Source organism: Tachysurus fulvidraco, chromosome 21 (genome assembly GCF_022655615.1).
Source record: "Tachysurus fulvidraco isolate hzauxx_2018 chromosome 21, HZAU_PFXX_2.0, whole genome shotgun sequence".
Classification (NCBI taxonomy): domain Eukaryota; kingdom Metazoa; phylum Chordata; class Actinopteri; order Siluriformes; family Bagridae; genus Tachysurus; species Tachysurus fulvidraco.
Window position 1 is genome coordinate 13,134,089 of NC_062538.1, and position 20,633 is coordinate 13,154,721.

Consider the following 20,633-nt stretch of genomic DNA (forward strand, 5'->3'; position numbering starts at 1 on the left):
CAGAGGTCGCAAAGTTTTTCAAGAACATCATGATGCAGGTTTTGTAGTTACATGATTACTATGCTTTAACAGTGTTATATATATGATTTGTTTTTGGTGTCCATGTATTTTGAAAAGTATCACTAAACAAACAAATATCACCATTTTGGACATAGAGCAGTGGTAGCTCAAGTGGTTAAGGTTCTCGGTTGTTGATCGGATGATCAGGATTCAAGCCCCAGCACTGCCAAACTGCTACTGTTGGACTCTAGTTCAACGCTCTTAACCCTTCCTGCTCCAGGGGCACTGTACTGTATAATAGCTGCCCCTTCGCTCCAACCCCAAACTCCAATGTATATGTGGAGATTATAAAGTCTTCCATGCCCCAATTCATTCATTTATTTTTATCCGTAATGGTGTTGTGTGCTACTGCTGTACCACCATCTTGGAATCATTCTTTGAATATTGACATATAGGAATCAAATGTTTATTTAGCTTTGGGCCATGGTGCCTGGTAAAATTGGAAGTACGCTGACAAGTCATGCTTGTGATTTCTTTCAACAACCAATGTAGCAGATGGTCCCCAAGAGAGAGAACTACATGTCAGAAAGAACCTACAATGGGCTTTTACACCTTACACAGGATTTACATTTACAGCATTTTGCAGACACTCTTATGCAAGGTGACTTACATTTATATACATCTGACTAATTCAGGGTTAAGGGGCTTACACAAGGGGCATCGTGGTCAGGCTGTGTCTGCACATATGTGTGAAAGGGTGAGACTGAACATGAATGATGCTTAGGCTTTCACAAATCTTGGCTAATTTGTGAACATCATAACTATCCTACTATCCTATAACTATATATTGATTTCATATACATATATTCACAATCAACATACATTTTACAGGCCTTCATTTTAACTAGAAATCATAATGATTTAGGCTAAATGCAAATGCTAAGGTTACCTTGTGTCAACTCCACTTATAGTGGTACTATATTTTGTTTTGGAAACATTAGGCCTGGTCAGTCCATCATCACTTTAATGCCCCAGCTTATATGTGAGTATTATTGCTGACCATGAGCATCCCCTTATAGCACTATTTACTTATATTCTCATGGCTACTTCCAGCTTGATAATTTTTCATGTCAAACTAGTATCATTAATGTCTGTGAGTTCAGTGTTCTTCAGTGGCCTTTCCAGTCATCCGATTTGAATTAAAAAAACACCTGAAAAATCTGCAGGAATTATATCATGCAATTCTGTTAACATGGACAAGAATCTCAAAGGGATTTTTCCATGATTTAGCATCCATGAGGCTGTTTCAAGAACAAAGATACGTTTTTAAAACATCCGCTAATGGGCCAAATGTTATAAATTTTGCGGGGTGGTCAGGGAGTGCCCTACTGAATGTATACTGAGTTGGAAGATACAGCTCTTTTAATTCATTTGTACAACGGTCTAAATTACCATAAACCACATGAGATATTTGACCACAAGGATAATATGCAAAGATGAGAGTGATCAAAGAGAGAAAAATTTTATTTATGGCTGTGCTCAGTTTTATTTGTTTAAAAGAAGATAAGTTTTTAGCTCTGGCTGCGCCGCCATGTGCCCTGCTCCCCCCACCTGCCCCGCCGTGTGCCTTGGCTCCCCTCGCCTACCTCGCCGTGGTCCTTGCTCCCCCCACTGGCCTCGCCGTCGTCCTTGCTCCCCTCACCTGCCAATCGCCTTGTCGGGTTTTGGCACTTCGGGAGCCGCGCCTTAATGGGGGGGTTCTGTCAGGGATCAGCGCGGATCTGTCAGGGATCAGCGCGGACTTTTGGCCATGTGTGGTTTTGTTGTTTTTGTCACATGGCTGCCCCGCCTTCGTCTGCTCCTCCCGGTCACCACACCTGTTCCCCATTGTGTGATTGACTTGTTCTGTGGATATATGTGATTCATTAGTTTAGTTACGTTAGTTCCCCGTGTAGTGTGGATATCTTTGTTTTCCGTATGTATTAAACCCCTTTCATTTGAAGCTATCCTGCGAACGGGTCTGTCTCCAATCCTTCTGTATCCGGAGGGCTAACAATAGACAGCTTTCCTGTCTAAATGTTAAATTAGGTATGTTTGATTTTGTTCCAATCAAGTGCACAGATTTAGTTTTTATAATTGTGTAGTTACCTGCTACAAGTTTGAAAATTTCATACGTTAATCTTGGAGAGGTCATTCTCCACTTAAAAGATTACTTTAATCCTAGTTATGGAAAATACTCAACAGCTAATACTATGATTTTTTATAAACCTCTGAACGATATAGGTAGCTAACAATAGTAACAAAAAGAAAATTACAAAACAGGGGTTGGACAAAATAATGTGAACACCCACAAATTGTTATAATTGTTAATATTATTTGTGTAGGCTACTGTGAATAATTAAATGTTGTGATAATCATTTATTTATTTTTTAAAGCTATATATTGTTTAGGTTGCATGCCCGTATAAAACAAGGTGTGCTCAGCTGTGGTTAGTTTAAGACAATGTTGAAGTGGATGACGTGTCATACCTCTAAAGGCTACAGATCTTGGGAGCCCATTTAGCAGGAGCATCTGTAAGCTTTACAGCCTAGCTCTTTGGTGTTTTAAGTGCAAGATACTGTACTCCATCAATATGACTGCATATACAAAACATGGCAGGACTCAATTGAAGTCATGGAAGTGAAGAAGAATAATGGATGAAAATCAAAACTTAATGATGGGACTATTGAACACTAGTAGTACGGATTGTGTCCAAAACACAGAGAACTACTGGAGCAAAAGTGACAACAGAAATTAATATCCAAATACTCTTTTTCTACAAAATCATCACAAAGCCAACATCCATGGAGGACATGCAAATGCTAAACCATAAAATAACACCACCAATGCAAAAATGCAAAAGATTGTGTCATGATCATAAAACCTGGACAGTTGAAGACTTGATTCAATTAGACCATATCACTTGTTTCCTCACTTATATTATTCCCAGCAGGTCGTGCTCATATATGGAGAACCCCCAAGTATAGCTTGGACTGTCTGGTTCCAACTGTCAAACCTAGTGGATCTGAGAAGATTTGGGTGGCCATATTTTGCTGGCCCTATCATTAGACTACACGGTCATGTTACTGCCAACAAATATTTGGAAATTCTAAGCAATTTAGAATTCAAGAGATGAAAAATGTATTTACTGTATCTTTGTAACTTCACGAAATAATAATAATAATAATAATAATAATAATAATAAAGCGCCAGGTACTAATTCTTTACAGTTTTTCATGTACTTCCTGTGTCTTTGCGAGTTTTCACTAAATTCTCTGGTTTTCCCTGACTATCCAAAAATAAGGTAGTAGGATGATCGTTTATTCTAAATCACAAATATTTGAGTATGGTGCCATGCATTAGACCAGTCACAGATAATTTTGACCAATCCCATCTGCTCCCACAGACAGATTAATTCTCCCACAGTTTTATTTATCAGTGTCCTGTAGCACCACACAAGCAACCAATGCATTTTCCCAATGTTAAGCAGTGTAGCTTTTCTTTGTTCCAGATTAATAATTGGTCCTCTTTTAATGAAATAGATCCTGCCAGACCCCTGTACATTTTTTGGAGCTCCTCCTGAAGCCCGGTCCTGATTTACACCTATATCCCAAAAACTGTTAGATTACACGGTCTCAGATGAATCAGTATTTGTATGACCGGCTGACTCTCATAATTTCTGATTAGCTGGGCATGGACATGGATTCTGGGTATTGCAATAGATGTCATGACAATATTGAAAGCTGTCATTTTAAATTTTAATGTACAATTAATGCATGGCATTTTATAGTTATATTAGTATACTCATGACAATTTATTAAAAAAAAAAAAACAATTACTTGGTTCTTCAGGAAGCAAAATGGCAAGAAAACCTAACCCAGAACTGATCTCTTTCCTTACTAATGCACTGTGCAGAGCTATTTCCTAGTTTGCAAGTTCTCCTCTGTACACAAACAGTGCATCTAATGGCATGTCTGCCACATTTCCACACACCACCACCTGTTAGGACTCCAAATTAAATCAAATCAAATTTTATTTGTCACATACACATACATACAGAGTACGACATGCAGTGAAATTCTTTTTGCATCTGTCCGGTATTCAAACATAAGGAATGCAATTTGGGATAAAAAAAACCAAAAGGAGGTAGATAAATAAAAAAGTATAAACTATATAAAAAGAAACTATATAAAATATGAAAATATAAGTGTCCAACAAAGATGTGAGTCCAACATAGTCTCTAACTATAGTCTCCAGGCTTTTTTGTGTGTACATGAGCACTTTCGAGTCTTCAGCATATTTTGATAACAATTAAGTGTATTTACCCCATTGATAGGAAACCTCTAAAGTATAATTCACCAAATTATGTGAATATTTCTTTGTATGTATTCCAGAGGTCTAGTGCATTTCAGTTATTTGTATACAGTTATACAGTGCAATACAGTTATTTAATCAATTCATTAAAAATCCTTATCCATAGTAAATGGCATTAAAGGCATTTCTATTTTGAAAAGTAAAAGCTGCATGCTGGTCTGAAGTAACCAAGAACAGATGCTAGGAAAGTGGAAAAGAAGGAGCTGAAGGTTGGTTTTGTATATTTCCTTGAACATAAATAATTAAATCATTACTCTCCCACAGGTATTCTGTCTGCCAGAATAATGAGGAAGAGGCGGCATTGGAAACCTCAGTTTCGTGTATTTAAGCACTGGAAAATTGAGAGCTGAGTTTGAGCACGTGTAGTAAGATCTGACCCAATGGCGAAAAAAGGACGCTCAAAAGGTGAAAAACCTGAAGCCATCATCTCTGCCTTACAAGCAGCCAATGAAGATCTCAGGTCCAAACTAACTGACATTCAAATTGAACTTCACCAAGAAAAATGCAAGGTGGGTGAATTTCTAAATTCTCTCTCTCTCTCTCTCTCTCTCTCTCTCTCTCTCTCTCTCTCTCTTTGTCTGTCTGTCTAGCTTTTATATAATACATATGTTGGCCATACTGTAGAGTATATGCTATAAAGGCACATATGGGCTGACCATGCTGAGAAAGGATTCGGGAATGAGCCATTGACTGGAAGAGAATTAGGTTTTTCGGACTTGTCCTCAGATACAAGAGTATGATTATGTAAAGCTGGCAAGTACAATCATATGCATGCAAGTTAGTAAGTCAATAGCTAAACTTAAACTGGATTAATTAAATATAAACCATACATTGACTTCCACACAAATAGTTCTCTTACCCCAACAGGCCAGCAAGTTGGAACGTGATAAAACACAGGAGGCCAAGCGCATCCGTGAGCAGGAGCAGCACAGGCACACTGCGGCTCTTACTGAACAGCGGGCACGTTGGCATGAGGAGAAGCTGAAGGAACTGGCAGCACTGCGCGAATCACTGACACGACAGCATGAACAGGAGCTAGGAAGAACTGCCAAGATCAAGGACGGTGAAATCCAGAGGCTACGGTCTGCATTGGCTGCATTGCGTGATGGAACTGGCGAGAAAGTTCGCACAGTGCTGACGCTGGAGGCACGTGATGAGGCACGGCGTTTCTTTGAACAGGAACGTGCAAAGTTGTTAAATGAGATCACCGAACTGAAGGTTGCAAAGCGTCACACAGATGAGGCGCTCAGTGCTGCTATACAGGCTGATAAGACTAAGGCGGTTGATCTGCGCTCTGAGCACCAGGCACATCAGGAACAGATCACAAAGATCAAGTGGGACTGTGAGCGTGACATTCGGCGGCTGGTGAGTGGCTGTTTTATTTGTTACATTTGTTTTTTTAAAACTTGACAAAGGACCCAACAAAATGAAGGGTTTGTAATAGGCATGCAGACTGCTTCTACAAACATTTGTGAAAGAATGGGTAGCTTTCAGGAACTGTGATAAGTCCATTCGTGAAATTCTACTAAATATTTCACGGTCACTGTTAGTTGTATCAATTGTGGACAACAGAAACTCAGCCAAGTAAAATCACAAAGTGGGGTCAGTGCATGCTGAGGCTCACAGTGTGCAGAAGTCTGCAGCTTTCTGCAGTGACAATAGCTATAGACCTCCAAACTTTGTGTGGCCCTCAGATTGAAGAACAGTGCATATGGAGCTTCATGGAATGGGGTTGCATGGCCAAGCTGCTACATCCAAACCTTAGGGCCTTTTTACACCTGGTCACTTCATGTGTTTTCTCTGATCCGATAGCTATCAGATTTGTTAAAACTGTTCCATTTACATTAGGCCACATAAATGTGTCTTGGCTATTCGGATATCAATCTGATCTTTCTACTCCCGCCCAATATGCAAATATATTTGACCTCATTTCTGGGGTAATTGAAATGGAACACGCTTTGGTGTATGCGGTTTTCAGAACGCAATCAAAAATTCAATTCAAGTTTATTTGTATAGCGCTTTTTACAATAGACATTGTCACAAAGCAGCTTTACAGAACATAAACATAGAAGATGATGATAAAAAAAGAAGATGAAAAAACTTGTTACGACGGTTATGCTACAAAAAAACGCATTTACTGTTTGCTACATTTTTGCTTCTTTGAAGTGACAAATTACACTTCTCTGTCTAGCAATTCAACTTATAAAATTATAAAATTTTCTATTTTGCATACTCTTGCATTTTCTTCTGTAAAGTAAAGGTTTTGTAAATAAAAACTTTATTGTTTCTCCAAACCTTGTTTCTCCAAATAAATCCATAAATTTGCTGAAAACAACTTCTTTCTCAGGCAGTTCAAAAAGCTTTCATGTGTGCATGCATGCACCTCATTTAACTTAGAACACAGCTGAAATCAGCTTATGCTGCAGCAAAATTCAATGTTATCATTAAATTTGTTGTACTGCCAAACAGTCAGTATCCCACTGGTTATTTTCCTTTTTTTTCCTATTAGTCACTCAGGCATTGAGAGGAGGGTAAAGGGGCTTAAGAGAACTCATGTCTGGTCAGAATACATGTGCATTTGAGTATTTAACAATAAATTTTATTTGTCTGGTTTTACTCAAATGTTTGTTTGGTTGCTCAATTTGCTTTCAGTCTAAAATACCAAGATACTAACTTTAATCTTCCCACATCTAACTAGATCATCTTTGATCATCATTTAGATGTTTGCTCTAACTGCAGCATAATGCCAGTAGTGATGCATGTATATACTGTAGCCATGAATGATGGTAAATGCACATGCTGGGCAAGTTGGTGGAATGAACTTCCCCCAGAGGTCCGGACAGTTGAGTCACTGGCTATTTTCAAGCGGCGGTTAAAGACATACTTATTCAGGAAATTCTTCAACTAGCACTTCTTTCCTTATATAAAAAAACAACCTTTGACACTTTTTCATTGTAACTTTGAACAAATGTTTTAAACTCATGGTATCTTAAGTATGTAACCTAGTGAACCAGCATTAATGTATTCAATGTTAGAGATTTAAGGACTTATGTACGTCGCTCTGGATAAGGGCGTCTGCCAAATGCTGTAAATGTAAATTTAAATGTAGAGAATACTTCAAAGAATATACTAGAGGGCATCTTTACAATGTATATAAATATATTGTACATGTTTCTTAATATATCCCACCACTTGACAGGTGCCAATGATATATATGTATATATTTATATGTACAGCTAATATAATCATCAAATTTGCATGCCTGCAGTCATAACTATTTATAATTATCATGCCCCACAATATAGATTTATAATTGTCATGCCCCACGATATATCTATATCGTGGGGCATGATAATTCTTAATAGTTATGACTGTAGGCATGCAAATTTGATGATTATATTCCTATTTGTGTACATACATATGTAAGTAAATGTGTTTCAAAACTCTTATCATAGACTTTATTAGCTATGTAGCCAGTGAATTTGGCATTTTTAAAAATTTTGTGGGCTATGCAAATACCAAATGTAAATAATTTGTGCCATTCATGCACCCTGTAATGAATAACTTTTAGCAATATAAAAGTACAAATACAAAGAAAATATTTGTAGATTCGTCATACACTTTTTGTTCAACATACACAGTTTGGTATACAATAAAAAAAACATTTACATATAACTTTACTTTGATGATGATTGAAGTAATTTAGATGTGAATAGATAAAGGAATGATCTCAGTACCCAGGGATGGATGAAATGAGTTTGCAATGTTCAGCCTTCTGCCTACAAGAACTAGAATATATCAAGAAACTGGTTTTCGTCTGAAATTGTACAATTGGAACAATTGTACAATTGTAATTGTAATACATTTTACTTGGTGGAGTAATGTACCTGGCTGGTGATTGTCTAGCCAGTTGCAGCCTCTGCTTCTTAAATGTAAAGGTATTCACTATAGCAGGCTTAGAGGCATGTAAAATCATTTCCTCAGATCTTTCAGTGCTGCATATTTCTCTTCTTCAATTATGTCTTTCTGTGGGTTTCTTGGACTTGCAGTTATTGATAAAGAAATTCAGTGCTTGATTTACTCTTGCTGAAGGTTTCCAGAATGATTAACTGAGATTACATTCAGATAAGTTGAAAAACAGTTTTTGTCAAAAGGCCAATGATAAAAAAAAAACAAAAACACTTTCTGTCAATACTTGCATGCCTTGTTGCACGTTGGGTTCTAAATCTCTGGGAATGGTGATTATTTTGTGGTCAAAATGGGGTGGTTCTTGATATGAAGTCTTTATAAATCCTTTTGATCATTTTTAGTATTTTCCATACATAGGAAAATGTAAAAAATAAGTTGGTTGATTAAAAACACAGCAGTTAAATGTTTAAATTACTGCAGCGAACAAGATAATTCAGTGTAAATTGTCTGCAAACTTTCAGGTAGATGAAATCAAAGCAAAAGACAGGACAATTTTCTCTTTGGAGAAAGAGTTGGAGACCACTACAGGTTTCCTGCAGAAGTTACAGCTTCAGAAAGATGCACTGGATGAGCAGCTTTTCCTTGTGAAGGAAGCAGAATGTAGCCTTGGAAGTCCAAAAAGAGAGATCCCTGGAAGGGCTGGTGATGGAGCAGAACACTGTGGGAGCCCGGTAAGGTTTTGGTAATTGTGTAGCTCACCCTCTTTTAATGAATTTTAAAATCTATAGGATCCCCAGTGAATAAAAATGGTAATTGATACACATAGCAGTAATTTCATGTCATAAAAATGAAGATTTTATTTTTAATTAGTTGGATTCCATAATGCACACACTGGTAGGGCAAAGAGAACAAATAGTCAAATTAAAATCTGTTTACACAATGATCCATTGGAGGCATTTAAAGTCTGAAAAGTTTTCCCTCGTGCATTTGTATTGTGGTAAAACAGAAAATGAGAGTCTGAACACATTTTCAGTGAGCTGCTGGTGGACAGGTTTATTTATGGACAATTTGTAGTTACTTAATTAATTGACATTTTTAGGGCTGTGCTGCTTTGCAAGTGTAAAGACTATCGTGGTTTTTATATATACATTTTTATTATTTCATAATTACATTTATGTATCTTTGATTGAATTATACTGATTTATAGTCAGCATGATTTCTAAGTAATATCTCTATTATAATGATGAAAATTATTTCAGTTTTTATTCAGTTTTCAGTATTGGTTTTAAATTTCACTATGTGTATTTGTTTGTGAATATTTAATCTTAAACCTAATATAAACTCAATTTACATTTACGGCATTTGGGAGATGCCCTCCTCCAGAGTGATTTGTATTAACACCTCAAATTCCATTACATAATTTGTTTGCCTAAATATAGGACTATGCCATATTGTATGCCATGCCATATCAGACAGTGGCAGTGGACTAGGGTTCAGTACTAAAAAAAACATTGCAGACAAGAAGATTCTATGAATAGTCATATTAGATCTCATTTTTGGCCAAACACCTCATATGTATAGTTAATTAAATTTTTATTTAAATTATCTTTTTTAATGTAATTAACTTATATTTACTGTTTCGTATGATAGGAAATGAGGAGGAATCAAAGACGTGTTGCTGAACTGAACTCCACTATCCGGAAGCTGGAGGACCGTAACACACTTCTAGTGGATGAAAGAAATGAGCTAGTATGATACATTCCCAAAAATATTTTGTGATCATGGAAGCAAGACAATAACTGAAAAAAATGAGTAAATAATTTCTCAAGTTTCAAGCTGTTTTGCTGTACTTTGTTTTTTGCTCGCTTTCTCTCAGCTAAAGCGAGTTAGGGAGACAGAAAAACAATGTAAGCCACTGCTGGAAAAGAACAAGCTATTGAGTAAGAAGAACGATGAGCTGACTCAGTCTCTCCAACGCACAGAAGAGAAGATTAAGTCCTTGACCAAAGAAAATCTGGAGATGGTAAGTTCCTTCACACACTCTCACTCTGAATACATACAGATTAACTCCTTCTACATTCCATATTTGTGATGTGTGGAAGTAAATAAATTCAAGAACACAAGTCACTGAGTTGTCTGACTGACTAATCCAAGTTGTCTAATATAAGCTCTATATTGAGCATTTTAATTACTGTGGCGTAATGGTGCTGACAAAACAACAAGACAAAGCCCACTCCAATTCTGTATAGAGCACCGTATAGGGAGACATTGCATAAGGAGATATCAGACTGAAGACAGATAATGTGTCTTAATATAGTGCACTGCTTACTCAATAAAATTTATCCACTGATTTTAGATGATGTTCCAAAATGTCTCCAACCCAAAGAGAAACAGCAGACATCTGTTTTATGTTTGTTTGCAACCTTATATTTGATCCAAAACAATTAGAAAGTTTATTCAGACAGAAATTTTATATAGTTATGTTATTACATTTTGGTAATAGTTTATTTATTACTCTGATCATGAATTAAATTCAATGTTCAAATGACAAGTTAAATACTGCGATATTTATTAACACTTTATTTTATCTTTTTATTCAGAAAGAGAAAATTACTTTGCACCCACCATTAAAGAAACTGAAATCTATGAATGACTTGGACCAGGCTCAAGATGAACAAGAAATTGAGTTCCTCAAGTTGCAGGTTCTTGAGCAGCAGAGCATGATTGATGACCTAACAAGAGTGAGTGTGAAACTTTAGAGTCTATATCAGGTTATTGTTAATTTTATTTTATATGCTTGTTAGTGTGTGTGATATTTGGTGAAAAATTGAAAGATCTCTCTTAAAATATCTACCTTTATGCAGTTAAGAATACTGCAGCTTTATTATATACTTTATTTTATACATCACAGTTTGTTAGTCCTTATCCAGCCTAATTTTTTTTTATTCTGTTGAAGATGGTAATGTGTAAGTGTCCTTTAAATGCTTGCAAAAGTATATATAAACATACAAAGGTCTTTACAATGGATGATAATTTGGAGTAATTTGATCATTGAATCACACAAAATCCAACACCTGCCATTTTTACACTTGGGCCAGGCTTGTAGCAGCCATAACCACTATGACACTCGTCACCTTTGTTACATGTTTTCATGTGTTTGTTAGTTTGCCACATGTATTTTGTTTCAGTTCATGTCTTGTCTCCATTTGTATTTTCACAGATTGTTGCCCTAATATGTCACGATTTGTCTCAGAGTGAAATTTATTTAAAGCTAAGGTAAAGCTCAGGACTGCTCTCAAATGTTTTAAATGCTGTTGGCAAGCATTACATCACAGTTAGTGTAAATGATAATGTCATCTAAACAAGCATATACATTTTGCAGGCAATTATTCTGTCTATGAGCCAATGAAACATAGCTGGGGTTCCAAACAAACCAAATTGAAGGGTGAAAATATTGGTGGAAAAGGAAAAGGCCATTTTTTCTTGGAATACTGGAATCAACAGAATCTGCTAATACACTTTTGGTTAAATATGGTTTTTGACCCCAAAACTACTGGACTGTTCCAGTCATGGCAGATCTGATTCAAGATGGCAGCACAGCTGCAGCCACTCTGGATTCTGCTGGAGAAGATACGCTTGGTTTGCTGTGAAGACCAGGCCTTCAGTACTGAACATTGCCTGTTTCCAGTAACCGGGGGAGAGGTGTTGAAAGTGGTGCATAAGAAAATGGAAGCTTGGTAAGCAGGAGTCCTTGCTAGAGTCAAAGCAAACCCTAGATTATTGGTTCTCATGTCAATCTCAAATGTTTCTTCCTGGACAATAAATTGGAATACTTTCGACTCTAACCGACTAGGCAGCATGAGTTTAGAGACCACTGTGTCTGTTTTTTATTTAGATGGGCTCTGTAAATGCAGAAATGCAGCTCTGTTAACTAAGGCTCTTGGAGTGTTTACATAAACATAGAATGGTGCAAGAACTTTCTAATTACTTCTCATTGCTGGTGGAGTTTGTGACTATTGGATGTGGACTTTTTTTTTTTTTTGCCAATGGACATGATCACTTATATTCACTTATGTTTATATTCTGTGTGTATACCCCCCAGCACTAATGCTAAGGAGGATTTTTGTAAACTCTAATGAATTATTAGCAAATTCAGAATGTTCACACTGTTACTACCAAAAATTTAAACCATCTTCTCCCTAAATTGCATCATTGTGTAAACTTTGCAACAAGAAAGGTGAATGTGCTGGATGCTGATTACACAAATATCCCTGGCACATACTCTGTAGAGCCCCACCCCCACCTCGGCTACTCAGACAACATCTCTGTTATGATGACAACCGATAAAACCTGCAACCTATGTTCCACTGGCAAGTGCCAGTGTCTCCACAGGGGGCCAGGGTGATTTGGGCCACACTGGTTAGATTTATCTACAGTCCCAGCAACTGCCTCTGTTGGAATCATCATTGTCAGATTTCAATCTTTTGAAATGTCAAATCAAGAAGGTGCAAGAGTTTAAGTATTTGGAGTCAACCATACAGTGCAATGGTTGACCCCAAATACTTAAACCCCTGCACCTTTTTGACCACAGCTAACCTCTGAATGCTGTCCTGTACTTCCTTATTCCACCACCATGTTTCATTATCTTTTTTCTCCTTCCTACCTGTCTCACTGATCATTTCTACTGTAGTTTCCCAGTCATCTGGAAACTCTTCCTGACCACCCAAAGCTTGTCTCAGTTTCTGTCTGAATTCCTCACAACATTCTTCCTTTTTCAACTTCCACCACTTGGGCTATGTTACTATCTTTTCTCTCCTCTTCTTCGTGAGCACCGAATACATCTTACACATAACCATCCGAAGCTGTCTGGTTATACTCTCTCCTAACACCACTTTGCAGTAGCTAATCTCTTTCAGATTTCCTTGTCTGCATAGAATGTAGTCTACCTGCATACTCCTACCAACACTCTTATGTAACTCTATGTTCCTCTCCCTTCTGGTAATAAGTGATAACTACAGCCATTTATATCCGCTTAGCAAAGTCCACCACCATCTCTCCTTCTAGGTTCCTTTCCTTAACACCAAACCTGCCCATCATCTCCTCATCACCTCTGTTCCCCTAACCAACATGCCCGTTGAAGTCTGCTCCATTCACTACTCTCTCCCGTCTGGGAGTACTCTCTATCACCTAATCTAACTCACTCCAGAATCTCTTCTTCTCTTATACTTATGGCATAACCACTGATGACATTCAGCATCACCCCTTCAATTTCTAACTTCAAACTGACCTATACCCTGTCTGACACTCTAAAACATTCATCACAAACTCACCTTTCAGGATCACTCCTACCCCATTTCTCTTCCGATCCACACCATAATAAAACCATTCGTATCCCCCTCCAATACTATGTACTTTGTTTGCCTTCTATCTGGTCTCCTGCACACACAGTATATCTACCTTAATTCTCTTCATCATGTCTGCCAGCTCTCTATGTTTCCCTGTCATTGTACCAACGTTAAGAGTCCCTATTCTCAGACCTATACACTTGTCTTTTCTATTCTCTCTCTGTCTACAAACCTTTTCCCCTCCTCTCCTTCCTTTTCCCAACTGTAGCTCAATTTCCTCTGGCACCCAGTAGGTCAAAAGTGCTGGTGGCGCTCGTTGTTAACCCAGTATGAAATTACCAATGACAATTCACATTTTAAGTTTGGCACGTTTTATGCAGTATGCCTTTCCTGATGCAAACCACTTTATTTATCTGTGCTTGGGACCATCACAGAAGTCACAGAAACCAATATTTTGACCCTTTTGAAACAGAACAGCCCCCCAAACCCCCTTGATCCTGGTTTACTACACCACCATAAATCCAAATGTATAGCAGGGGTGTCAAACTCTGGCCCGTACTGTACTGTAATTATATTTGGCCCACAAGATCATATCAAATGTGCATTACAGCTGGCTAGCCGCATGCTCCGCTAATACTACAAATCCCAGAATGCCTTGACACTGTATTGACGCGTAGTCACGAACAGCAAGCACCCCTCATTCTCTGTTGACAGTCGTGAACAACCATGCTACAGTCACATCGGGCAAGTTAATTCACCCTCCACAAAAATGGCCAAACGAAAGATGGACAATAGGAGCTTTCAAGACAGGTGGGAGGCGGATTATCTGTTCACGAATATAAAGGACAGACCTGTTTGTCTTGTGTGCTAACGGAGCTAACGTGTCTGTAATGAAAGAATATAAGATAAGAAGACACTATGAAACGAAACATTATGAGAAGTATAAAGACCTGGATGTAAAGCAGAAGCTCCAGAACTCAGAGGAGATGAAAAAAAGGCTGGTTCCCCGGCAGACTATGTTCAATGAAGCAAAATAAAAAGTGAAGCTGCTGTAAAGGCTAGCGTTATTGTGGCAGCAGAGATTGCAAAATCTGCCCGGCCCTTTAATGAGGGAGAGTTTGTCAAAAAGTGTATGGTCAAAGTTTGCGACATCGTTTGCCCAGATAAAAGGCAAGAATCAATGTGATCAATGTGCAGAATAAATCAGAATGTAGAAAACTGAGTTTAAATACATGTTTTCTTTATGCACTTTTTCTACTCCAAGGCATGAACTGTTAATAGTCGAAAAGTTGGATTTTCATTGAATGAATAATTATTTTTGGTTGTTTTGTTCTTGGTTTTGAAAAAGATCCACTTCAAAAAGGAACTTAAAATGATACAGTGAGAGGCATAATTTATTTTAATAAGAAATTAACACCACTGATGTGTCTTTTATTTCAAATTTAATTTTTTATGTGTTTGTAATATCAAGCTCTGGTTGTTTCAAATCCTGTATTTACATTTACATTTAGCAGACACCCTTATCCAGAGTGACTTACAACTGAGCAACTGAGGGTTAAGGGCCTTGCTCAGGGGCCCAGCAGTGGCAGCTTGGTGGACCTGGGGTTCGAACCAATGACCTTCCGATCAGTAGCCCAACACCTTAACCACTGAGCTACCACATCCCCCTATTTAAGCAAAACTAAAGTTTGTTTCCATATGAAAAAGGTTGAACATTACATATCAGTTGCAGTTAATTTTTCAATAAATATTCAGTTTGGCCCATGACTTTATCTCAGTTTTATATTTTGGCCCACTGTGAATTTGAGATTGACACCCCTGAGGCAGGCAGAACTTCGGCAGAGGTCCATATAATGTTCATTTTTACTGCACTTTTTAGTGCACCATTAAAACTCAATCATAAAATATAAAGCTAAATACAGTATATGGAGTTATATAATATATATAATAGCTTTTCTGTTTGTTTGTTTATTTATTTATTTATTTCCTCTGCCACAAGAATGACATCTCCCACCTTCAGCAGCTCTGCTGCAGTATTTACACAATGGTGAGCAGACCTTAAATGCATCAAGTCCCTGCGCCAACAAGTCCAAGATTCACGCAACAGCCTCTGACTGTATTTCCATTTCTTTGTCAAGGTTTCTTGATTTTGAGTAGCTGGCTGAGGGTTAGATGCAATGTTCTTGGGTGGTAGAGATGTAAGTCTGTTACCAACAAGAAAATGAGCAGGAGTCAATGGCTGAGGTTCATCCAATTTGTTATGAATGTAAGTGAGGGGTCTTGAATTTAGCACAGCCTTTACTTCAGTTAAGAGCGTGGTTAGCTCTTCAAAATTTAATGAGGCTTTACCCAAGATTCTCTTAAGGCATGACTTTGTTGACCTCACAAGACGTTCCCAGAAACCTCCCCACCAGGCTGCTCGCTCGACTATGTACTTCCAGGTTATTCCCGTTTCAGCAAAGAAGATTCTGAGATCAGGCTCTTTGATTGACTTCGTTTAAAGGTCTTCGCAATATCAGAGTATAAAGTCCCCTCCTTGCTATGAACCTCTTTAGTGCCAAAAGGAAGTTCTCTGTACTTTGACTTGAGACTAGTTCCAAATGTATGGCCCTAGAGAAAGCACAAGTGAAAAGTGCTATCTACACTTTACTCGTACCATTACTGGTCTTCACCATGAACGGTCCTGCAAAATCCACCCCAGTTGTTTCAAATGGAGGAGATTCAATTACTCTGTCCCGGTAATGGCGTGGTGGCCTGCTGGACTGACTTAGCCTTAAACTTCTTGCACACGGGACACCTTCCGACTATCTGCTTAACATGCTGTCTACCTTTTAGAATCCAAAATCTGTCTCTGACTTGCATGAGTGTATCTCTTATACCTGAGTGCAAAACCTTCTCATGACAGCTTCGAATTAACAGTTCACAATACCGGTGTTTGGCAGGTAGTATCCATGGATGCTGCTCTCTAAAGGTAAGATCAGACTGCTGCAGCCTTCCTCACACCCTAATCAGGCCTTGCTCATCAAGAAATGGTTTGAGTTCTTTGATTTTTGTGTCTTTATTTTGTTTTTTTATTCATTGTGCTGAGTGTTTTGATATGTCACATGTCCATGTTGTGCAAATTTTTGATTTCGCTTGTTTTGGGGACGGGGCTACACGTGACCTCATGTGACATCACGTGACGTCACCAGAATACCTGTGGGGCAGTTCCCCTCATTGTGCTGAGTGTTTTGATATGTCACATGTCCATGTTGTGCAAATTTTTAATTTTCACGTGTCGTCACGTGACGTCACGTGACGTGACCAGAATACCCGTGGTGCAGTTCCCCTCATTGTGCTTAGTGTTTTGATATGTCACATGTCCATGTTGTGCAAATTTTTAATTTTGCTTGTTTTTGGGGCGGGGCTACATGTGACATCACGTGACGTCACGTGACATGACCAGAATACCGGTGGGGCAGTTCCCCACAATGTGCTGAGTGTTTTGATATGTCACATGTCCATTTTGTGCAAATTTTTGATTTCGCTAATTTTGTGGGCGTGGCTACACGTGACGTCACGTGACGTGAAAAGAATACCCGTGGGGCAGTTCCCCTCAATGTGCTGAGTGTTTTGATATGTCATATGTCCATGTTGTGCAAATCTTTAATTTTCACGTGATGTCACGTGACCTCATGTGACGTGACCACAATACCCGTGGGGGAGTTCCCCTCATTGTGCTGAATGTTTTGATATGTCACATGTCCAGGTTGTGCAAATTTTTGATTTCGCTTGTTTTGGGGGCGGGGCTACACGTGACGTCACGTGACTTGACCAGAATACCCATGGGGCAGTTCCCCTCATTGTGCTGTGTGTTTTGATATGTCACATGTCCATGTTGTGCAAATTTTTGATTTCGCTTGTTTTGGGGGGCGGGGCTACACGTGACGTCACGTGGTGTCGAGTGACGAATACCCGGTGGGGTGCCAATACTTTTGGCAAAAAGTGGCCACTGAGGGTTTGGACATTTCATGTTAATACTGCAGTCATTATGGGATTCTACTTATTATTATACTGCGTGGATCACAGAGAGAGAAGCCATGCCTGAGCTCTGCGCACGCTGTGTGTGTGAGAGCTTAGAGGAATTTTCGGAATTCCCCATTCAAGTCTATGGGATGTTCGATCGTCGACTACCGGAGAACCGAAAATTCCGTCGGAAGTCTGAAATAAAAACTTTGTCCGGAGTAAGGTCCTAAAGAACCTGTCGAAAACTTGCCGAGTTATAAACCTCAAAAGTTTATAATGGAAGTCTATGGGAAAAAAGGCCACTTTGAGCTTCCGTACCGGGAATGCCGGAATTCCGATCTCTTAGAAAAATAGAAGCAACAAACGTCAGGGTCTACGACATATCCGAATTTGGTGCATGTGGCTAGAACGCCCTAGGCCGCATTTTTTTAAATAAATTTTTGTCTAAGAATAATAATAATAATAATAATAATAATAATAATAACTAGATTTGTAAAGTTCGTCACGACAAACTTTGATGTTGGCTTTGACGTGACCAGAATACCCGTGGGGCAGTTCCCCTCATTGTGCTGAGTGTTTTGATATGTCACATGTCCATGTTGTGCAAATTTTTTATTTCACTTGTTTTGGGGGCGGGGCTACACGTGACGTCATGTGGTGTCGAGTGACGTCACCTGAATACCCGGTTGGGTGCCAATACTTTTGGCAAAAAGTGGCTACTGAGGGTTTGGACATTTCATGTCAATACTGCAGTCATTATGGGATTCTACTTATTATAGTGCATAGAACATTACATGCAATTCTTAATGTTGGATGTATTGTGTGTGTGAGAGCTTAGAGGACTTTTCGGAATTCCCCATTCAAGTCTATGGGATGTTCGATCGTCAACTACTGGAAAACCTAAAATTCCGTTGGAAGTCCGAAATAAAAACTTTGTCTGGAGTAAGGTCCTAAAGAACCTGTCCGAGTTCGTTGTAAATCGCTCGAAAACTTGCCGAGTTATAAACCTCAAAAGTTTATAATGGAAGTCTATGGGAAAAAAGGCCACTTTGAGCTTCCGTACCAGGAATGCCGGAATTCCGATCGCTTAGAAAAATAGAAGCAACAAACTACAGACCAGGGTCTACAACATATCCGAATTTGGTACATGTGGCTAGAACGCCCTAGGCCACATTTTTTTTAATAAATTTTTGTCTAAGAAGAATAATAATAATAATAACTAGATTTGTAAAGTTAGTCGCGACAAACTTTGATGTTGGCTTTGACGGTGCAAGTATTCGCAAAGGCCGGTGCATTTTGGACGCGAGTGGACAGAAAGATTGTGAAAGCTACTGGACCGCTAGGGTGCCAATACTTTAGGGGGTGATCGGCCATGAGCATGTGACATGATCCGAATACCCGTGGGGCAGTTCCCTTCATTGTGCTGAGTGTTTTGATATATCACATGTCCATGTTGTGCAAATGTTTTATTTCACTTCTTTTGGGGGCGGGGCTACATGTGACATCATGTGACGTGACCAGAATACCCATGTGGCAGTTCCCCTTATTGTGCTGAGTGTTTTGATATGTCACATGTCCATGTAGTGCAAATTTTTAATTTAGCTTGTTTTGGGGACGTGACCTCACGTGACGTCACGTGACGTGACCAGAATACCCGTGGGGCAGTTCCCCTCAATGTGCTGAGTGTTTTGATATGTCACATGGCCATGTTGTGCAAATTTTTGATTTCGCTTGTTTTGGGGGCGGGGCTACACGTTACGTCACGTGACGTGACCAAAATACCCGTAGGGCAGTTCCCCTCATTGTGCTGAGTGTTTTGATATGTCACATGTCCATGTTGTGCAAATTTTTGATTTCGCTTGTTTTGGGGGCGGGGCTACACGTGACGTCACGTGACGTGACCAGAATACTCGTAGGGCAGTTCCCCTCATTGTGCTGAGTGTTTTGATATGTCACATGTCCATGTTGTGCAAATTTTTAATTTTACTTGTTTTTGGTGCGCGGCTACATGTGACATCAAGTGACGTCACGTGACGTGGCCAGAATAGCCATGGGGCAGTTCCCCTCAATGTGCTGAGTGTTTTGATATGTCACATGTCCATGTTGTGCAAATTTTTGATTTCGCTTGTTTTGGGGGCGGGGCTACACGTGACGTCACGTGACGTGACCAGATTACTCGTAGGGCAGTTCCCCTCAATGTGCTGAGTGTTTTGATATGTCACATGTCCATGTTGTGCAAATTTTTAATTTTACTTGTTTTTGGGGCGGGGCTACATGTGACATCACGTGACGGGACCAGAATACCCGTGGGGCAGTTCCCCTCATTGTGCTGAGTGTTTTGATATGTCACATGTCCATCATGTGAAAATTTTTAAATTTCAAGTGACCTCACGTGACATCACGTGACGTGACCAGAATACCCATGGGGCAGTTCCCCTCCATGTGCTGAGTGTTTTGATATGTCACATGTCCATGTTGGGCAAATTTTTGATTTCGCTTGTTTTGGGGGCAGGGCTACACGTGACGTCACGTGACCTGACCTGAATACCCGTGGGGCACTTCCCCTCATTGTGTGTTTTGATATGTCAGATGTGCCTGTTGTGCAAATTTTTCATTTTCACGTGACCTCACGTGACATCACGTGAGGTGAACAGAATACCCGTGGTGCAGTTCTGCTCATTGTGCTGAGTGTTTTGATATGTCAGATGTCACTGTTGTGCAAATTTTAAATTTTCATGTGACTTCACATGACCTCACGTGACGTCACGTGACGTGACCAGAATACCAGTGGGGCAGTTCCGCTCATTGTGCTGAATGTTTTGATATGTCACATGTCCATGTTGTGCAAATTTTAAATTTTGCTTGTCTTTAGGGCGGGGCTACATGTGACATCACGTGACGTCACGTGACGTGACCATAATACCCGTGGGGCAGTTCCTCTTATTGTGCTGAGTGTTTTGA

General features: G+C 39.1%; 1 protein-coding gene across 2 annotated transcripts in view; it reads left to right on the top strand.

Moving 5' to 3' along the window:
* The window catches only part of jakmip2 (janus kinase and microtubule interacting protein 2), a 75,268-nt gene that overhangs the window by 4,614 nt on the left and 50,021 nt on the right, over positions 1–20,633 (top strand). For both annotated transcript variants that reach the window (XM_027139996.2, XM_047805783.1), the window contains exons 2-7: positions 4,678–4,922; positions 5,281–5,778; positions 8,844–9,053; positions 9,973–10,071; positions 10,199–10,345; positions 10,923–11,063. In XM_027139996.2, the coding sequence (XP_026995797.1) occupies positions 4,794–4,922; positions 5,281–5,778; positions 8,844–9,053; positions 9,973–10,071; positions 10,199–10,345; positions 10,923–11,063 (1,224 nt within the window). In that variant the 5' untranslated portion in view covers positions 4,678–4,793. The remainder of the gene's footprint in view (positions 1–4,677; positions 4,923–5,280; positions 5,779–8,843; positions 9,054–9,972; positions 10,072–10,198; positions 10,346–10,922; positions 11,064–20,633) is intronic.